We start from the raw sequence: 7617 nt of genomic DNA, 5'->3' as shown, positions 1-7617 counted from the left end.
TCAAAGTAAAGTCAACTAATCTCTTTAAAAACATTGGATTTACTTACTTTTCCAAAGTAAAGTCAACTAATTGCTTTAAAAACATCAGATTTACTCCCCTTTTACAGTGGTCAACTAATCGCATTTCAGTGCAGTATCATGATTGTAGAGCAAAAAAAGGAAAATGTTCACAGGGTATTATTTTTCCGTTTTGATTTTTCCGTTTTGTTCAGAGCAGTGAACATTATTTGAGATTACTGTGAGTTACAAAAGGGTTTAATTCTATCAGGAACAAAATTCACTCATTGTAATGACAATATTATTACAATGTGTATATTAATAAACCTAGTTAGTTACTGAAAATCATAAAACAAAAATAAAACATATTTAATTGCCTTGATTTAAAATAAATATTTTTATCCATGTATTTTTGAGGCGTTCATGTCAATTATTCCCGCTTTACATCCAAAATCTCATGGTTTTCATGATGTGGAAAAAAATCAATTATTAACAAAAGCAATTCGATTTCTTTCAGGTAAAATGTGCTTAATTTTTATTTTAAAAAGTGCTTCATTAAAATAGCAGTCTTCATTTTATTCATATAAATATGCTTCTCAAATGAATGCACTAGCTAGAAGGATTTCTGTTGTAACCAATGACATGTTCCTCTTGGTGATATATATCTAATGTTGAACCTGAAATGTTCCTTTTAAGCTGCCAAAGCACTTTGTAGCGTTTCCCTTCACCCTTTTTAAATGCATTGAATCCCAGTGTGTTCCCTAACCATGCACCCGCTTTATCAAGCCAAACCCGCACTGAAACATTTAACATGAAAACACTGGCACAGATGGTCTCAAATATCACCATGATGGAGTCTGGTAGTAAAGCCGCAGTTTTTACATGTGTCTTTTTGTATTGATGTTCTGGACGTGTTCCTGATGTTCACACGAAGCACTGATCCGTCTCTCCTGTTCTCCCAAAATGATGTTTTAGATTTGCATGATGAATCGACACAGATTCAGTTTTGTATTTATTAACTGCAGGATGTTTTTTGTTGTTGTTGATGTGCATCTTTGATTGGCTGAAGAGAAAACGTGCCGCGGCTTTGACTTGCGCCTGTGCTGCGGATCTGTACAATATAGGGTAAAAGAAATGAAAAAATATATATATTTATATTTTTCCTAAACGATGACGTTGCAGGAGACGGTGTAATTTAAAAACGTTGTGTTTGTTTTGTTTTGCCCGAATCGTGGTTTCCCTTGTAAAGTGTGTACAGTGTGTTTTTGGGCACTTTCAGCTCTGGAAAAAAATCTTACAGTCTTATCAAAGGGATAAATATATATTATTAAAGAAGAAAACTCACGGAGTGCATTTGTGTTGTTTGAATGCATGTGGAGGCATTTGAACTAAGGTTTACCTTTTATTAACTTTACTTTTTTTTTCCACTGCAGGCAAAAAGGCACTTTTTTCATGCTTCTGTCATATTTGAAAAACCTTTTTGTTGGTCTAATTGAAAGAAAACATCCAAAATACACATTTAAATATTTTTGTTCATACATATTATTAATTTATGTCTGTAGATTTTAATTACAACATATTTTTAAAGGCTGTTTATATATAAATTATAGAGTATGTATAAGAACGTGCATGGTTGTTGGTGCCAGACGGGCTGGTCTGAGTATTTCAGAAACTGCTGATCTACTGGGATTTTCAAGGGTTTACAGAGAATGGTCTGAAAAAGAGAAAATATCCAGGCAGTTCTGTGCGCCCAAATGCCTTGTTGATGCCAGAGGTCAGAGGGGAATGGCCAGACTGGTTCCAGCTGATAGATAGGCAACAGTTACTCAAATAACCACTCGTTACAACCGAGGTCTGCAGAAAAGCATCTCTGAACACACAACACGTCCAACCTTGAGGCGGATGGGCTACAGTAGCAGAAGACCACACCGGGTGCCACTCCTGTCAGCTAAGAACAGGAAACTGAGGCTACAATTCACACAGGCTCATCAAATTTGGACAATAGAAAATTGGAGAAATGTTGCCTGGTCTGATTAGTCTCGATTTCTGCTGTGACATTCAGACAGTAGGGTCAGAATTTGGCGTCAACAACATGAAAGCATGGATCCATCCTGCCTTGTATCAGGCTTGTGTTCAGGCTGGTGGTGGTGGTATAATGGTGTGGGTAATGTTTTCTTGGCACACTTTGGGTCCATTATTCATAAAGCGCGAATCATCTCAGACTAGTTTCTTGAACAAGACAATGAGTTAACTGTACTCAAATGGCCTCCTTGGTCACCAGTTCTCAATCCAATAGAGTACCTTTATGATGGGGTGGAATGGGAGATTCACATTATGGATGTGCAGCCGACAAATCTGCAGCAACTGCGTGAAGCTATCATGTCAATATGGAGCAAAATCTCTGAGGAATTTTCCAGTACCTTGTTGAATCTATGCTACGAAGGATTATGCCGTTCTGAAGGCAAAAGGAGCTTCAACCTAGTACTAATAACGTGTACCTAATAAAGTGGCTGGTGTGTGTGTGTGTATATATATATATGTATGTGTGGATACTCCAGAAACAGTAAACAAAACCTATGATGCAGTCTATGGTGTTGTCCTGCCCTGCGGTTTCGTAAGTACTCTTTTGCATCATCATCTGTCAATTTCACAGAAATTTGTCAAAAGTTCCCATCACCTTGCTTCTGTCTGTGACTGTAAACAGTTGGTGAAGAAATCGCATGTGTATCAGCATTTCAGATCTGTGAAGCAATGGCGATAACGCGATACTACCAAAACTTGACCAGGTGTGATGGCTTCACGTTTCAGAGAGAATAGATAAACACACTAAAGGTCATCAAAATACACTGTAATTAATTAATTATAGGAGCTCATCAGCTAAATTGAATTAAAAGTGCAATAGCATCATAATCTGAACCTAATCTCACTGTTCTAAATTGCTGTTTTTTTTTTTTTTTTGCTTTTTGTGTACGATTTTTCAATTTATTTATTTTACAGAACAACCTCTTTCCCAACAGTTAAACCCCTTACAGAAAAGAATAACAATATAAAAATGTAAAATAAATAAATAATACAATAATAAATAGAGTTCTGCCTTCATAAATTCTTTTCAGGTGATACATTTGTACATTTGTTGCTTTAAGAAAATATTTGATTGTCCCAATGTTCAAGACTTCTTTTACATTAAACATATAAAAATACACATTACGTTATGAATAAAAATTCATGATATAATTTTTTTACTAAAAATCAGATGTGAAGGCAGTATGTTTTGATAGATATTTAGTCACAGTAAGATCAAGCGTTAACGCTTTAACAAGGTTGAATTTGTTCGAATTATCCATGCATTTTGTATCATGATCTAATAATGCTGTTTCATTCATAAATGCTGTAAATTAATGTTGATTTTAACATATATGACTATGAACCAATCAAAAGTAACAGTAAAGACATTGATAATGTTATAAACAATTTGTATTAAGAATAATTGCTGATGTTTTATATTTATCTATCAGAGAATCGTGAATTGAAGCTGTTTTCGACATTAATATGAAGCTTATAATACAACAATAATATGAATAGCTTATAATAACTGAAAAGTAATTTTAAATTGTTAACAATAGTTCATATTATTACTTTATTAATGTCTTCATGGATTAAAAGCATGCCCTGGTGAGCTACCAATGTAATAACAATAACTCAAAACCATTAGAAAATCTATTGTATGATGTTGTACATTCATAAGTTACAACTTGTACTGTATATCTTAAAAGTCATTGTTAATTCCTGATATATATTGCATTAAATGACATTAATTAGTTGTTTTATACAGTATATACAGTCTTAAGCGCTATACCAGGTTTGTTAGCCTAAGACTTTTGCACAATCAATCAGTCTCTTTATTAAAAACAAACAGAAAACATAGGAAATGTGTTCAAAACAACAACAATACCACATAAAATTCCTCTTCAAGCTTAAGTCTCTGTTTAATGTGGCGCCCCTTGGCTGTTTATTCTAATTGTCCTGACATTTTCTGAAATAATTTGCTATGTGATATCAGACTTCTTTTAGCCCTTTCCAGAGGAGTTGTTTAGGTTAGGAGCATCATATCTTTCTTTTTCTGTCCAGGTGATCTCATACAGCCTCTATAACAATCAAGTCTGGACCCTGTGGAGGCCATAACTGTCTGTTTTTCATCAGCAGTTTTCTTCCTCCAAATAGGATTTCAGTGCAATTAGCGGATCATTATCAGGCTGAGCACTATTACCACTGAAGTCCTTTCCAGAAGGAATGGCATAATGGATTAAAACCATATCTAATTCAAACTCCCATCCTAACAAACCACACATCAACTGAAAGATCATTTATTCACCCTGTATAAATCTCACTTTTTTAGAAATTGACAAAAAATTACACGTATGACTGGTTTTGTGGTAAAGGGTCACATACAGTAAGGTCCATAAATATTTGGACATCGACACAATTCTAACATTTTTGGCTCTATACACCAACACAATGGATTTGAAATGAAACGAACAAGTGCTTTAACTGCAGACTGTCAGCTTTAATTTGAGGGTATTTACATCCAAATCAGGTAAATGGTGTAGGAATTACAACAATTTGCATATGTGCCTCCCACTTGTTAAGGGTCCAAAAGTGACTGGACAGAATAATAATCATAAATCAAACTTTCACTTACGAATACTTGGTTGCAAATCCTTTGCAGTCAATTACAGCCTGAAGTCTGGAATGCGTAGACATCACCAGATGCTGGGTTTCATTCCTGGTGGTGCTCTGTCAGGCCTCTACAGCAACTGTCTTTAGTTCCTGCTTGTTCTTGGGGCATTTTCCCGTCAGTTTTGTCTTCAGCAAGTGAAATGCATGCGGATTCAAATCAGGTGATTGACTTGGCCATTGCATAACATTCCATTTCTTTCCCTTTCAAAACACTCAGTATGGTTTGGAGTATGCTTTGGGTCATTCTCCATCTGCACTTTGAAGCACAGTCCAATGAGTTCTGAAGCATTTAGCTGAATATGAGCTTATAATATTGCCTGAAACTCTTCAGAATTCATCCTGCTGCTTTTGTCAGCAGTCACATCATCAATAAATACAAGAGAACCAGTTCCACTGACACCCATACATGCCCACGTCATGATACTACCACCACCATGCTTCACTGCTTAAGATCATGAACAGTTCCTTACCTTCTCCATACTCTTCTCTTCACATCACTCTGGTACAAGTTGATCTTGATCTCATCTGTCCATAGGATGTTGTTCCAGCACTGTAAAGGCTTTTTTAGAACTCTAATCGGGCCTTTCTGTTTTTGAGGCTCCCTAATGGTTTACATCTTGTGTTGAACCCTCTGTATTCACTCTGGTGTAGTCTTCTCCTGATTGTTGACTTTGACACACATACACCTACCTCCTGGAGAGTGTTCTTGATCTGGTCAGCTGTTGTGAAGGGTGTTTTCTTCAGAATTCTTTCGTCATCCACCACAGTGGTCTTCCAGGTCTTTTTGGTGTTGCTGAGCTCACTGGTGCGTTCCTTCTTTTTAAGAATGTTCCACACAGTTGTTTTGGCCATGCCTGATGTTTTTGCAATCTCTCTGATGGGTTTGTTTTGTTTTTTTCTAGCCTAACGATGGCCTGTTTGACTGAGAGTGACAGCTCTTTGGATCTCATCTTGAGAGTTGACAGTAACAGATTCCAAATGCAAATAGCACACTTGAAATGAACTCTGGACCTTTTATCTGCTCATTGTAATTGGGATAATGAGGGAATAACACACACCTGGCCAGCTTAGAAGCCAATTGTCCCATTACCTTTGGACCCTTAACAAGTGGGAGGCACATATGAAAACTGTTGTAATTCCTACAGCGTTCACCTGATTTGGATGTAAATACCCTTAAATTAAAGCTGACAGTCTGCAGTTAAAGCACATCTTGTTCGATTCATTTAAAATCCATTGTGTTGATGTATAGTATGGTGTATGTCCAAATATTTATTGACCTAACTGTATATCCATTATACCATCAGTAAAACAACAAATTTAATGTTGGCCTAAAACCTTTGCACAGTTCTATATATAATAAACACTGTCATAAACGTATTGTTCATGTTAGTATATACATTAACTACTGAAACCTTGTCGTGAAGTGTTACCGCATAGCTTATAACAATAGAAATCGTCACACGTGGAACAGAACATTCTGTACATTTGTGATCATGCAAAACAGAGATTAAAGTACCTGAATAAGGTTGCAAAATATGCTCAACTATTGCAAAACTTCACATTTCACAACAGATCTTCACTTTTTTTCTGTTCAGGAGGAAGGGGAATTGGAGGATGTTGTGATAAGATGATCAGCTCTGGTTTGCTTCATTCGCTGTGTTTCTCATATGTGGCCACAGAAGTAACGTAGTCGCTGGAGATTTCTGCTAGCTGTTTGCTCTCCAGGCTGTTTGGTTGCACAGAAGACACGTAGGTGAAGTTTGTGAGGCCTGTGTTTGTCCAGATGTCCGTGTTAAGGTGATGGGATGTTTTTATTAAGGAGGAGAGTGGGATTTCAGGACTGATGAGAGCACAGTTCTGATGCTCTGTGTCTGACAGATATGTTTTCTCTAACGCTGTGCGGCGAATGTCTAAAATCTCCACGTCACACCATTTACAGTCCTCGATCTGCAGTCTGCGGATCTTCTCACTCGCCTTGAAGAGAGCAGAACATGATGGAGGGATGAAAATAGAGGAAAAATACAGATCTGGGATACAAGTAAACATTGTTTTCCTTATTGAGTCCTTGTAAGATGAAGTTTACGTAACGTGTCCTGCATAAAGAGTGAAGAGCATTTCTACAGGTGGTTTGTCAAGCCCACTCACCTGTGTGAGGCACACTCAGAAATGCACAATGTTTTTATAGAGATATGGAGTGATTGTAAGAAGGTGCAAATGCGCAAACAGCCGCTTAAGTGTCGATTAAAGTATCAGAGAGATGAGTGCGTTTTTTACAGGTGGTTTGTCAAGCCCACTCACCTGTGTGAGGCACATTCAGAATTGCATAATTTTTCTTGTTGTGGTGGTGGTGGGGGGTAATATTTCATATAACATTTCAGATTAGGGTAAGATGATTGGACTTGAGGGATCTAACAGCTTGTGGGAAGAAAATGTTGAGTAGTCTAGCCGAGCGGGCTCCAATCTTTTTCCTGATGGCAAGAGTTGGTTGAACGGTGTGTGTTTTTGCTTGTCAGCTGGTATTCACCTGCTAAAATGTAGTCACCAACCTCTTAACTACAGCAAACATGCTGGGAAAATGTCCATTTCACAAGCTTTGGTTTCAAAGATTTGGAGGTAAATTGTTGCTCTCAAAATAGCTATTAAAATAATACAAAATTATGTTCAAGATTAAATAGTTGTTTTATTCATTATTGTTTTTTCATGGAAATTCAGCTTTTTACTGAGTAAAAGTCAAAGAAAAGTCAGTGAATTTGACATTTGGCTAAGAGTGGTAGTTCCTGAAAATCTTGATAATGTAATAATTGCTTTCATTTATAATTGCATAATAATTGCTTTCATTTATAATTGCATAATAATTGCTTTCATTTTTGTATGCAATTGGTT

General features: G+C 36.5%; 1 protein-coding gene across 1 annotated transcript in view; it reads right to left on the bottom strand.

The window, feature by feature from the left end:
• Positions 1 to 4631: 4631 nt before the first annotated feature.
• Positions 4632 to 7617, bottom strand: part of osmr (oncostatin M receptor) — a 42542-nt gene continuing 39556 nt past the window's right edge. Inside the window, exon 16 of the mRNA XM_056457329.1 lies at positions 4632 to 6708. Within this exon, the coding sequence (XP_056313304.1) occupies positions 6382 to 6708 (327 nt within the window). The 3' untranslated portion in view covers positions 4632 to 6381. The remainder of the gene's footprint in view (positions 6709 to 7617) is intronic.

This window comes from Danio aesculapii, chromosome 5, assembly GCF_903798145.1.
Source record: "Danio aesculapii chromosome 5, fDanAes4.1, whole genome shotgun sequence".
In the NCBI taxonomy this organism is placed as follows: Eukaryota; Metazoa; Chordata; class Actinopteri; order Cypriniformes; family Danionidae; genus Danio; species Danio aesculapii.
Note: the sequence above shows the minus strand (reverse complement) of the source record. Positions and strands in the feature narration are given on the sequence as shown.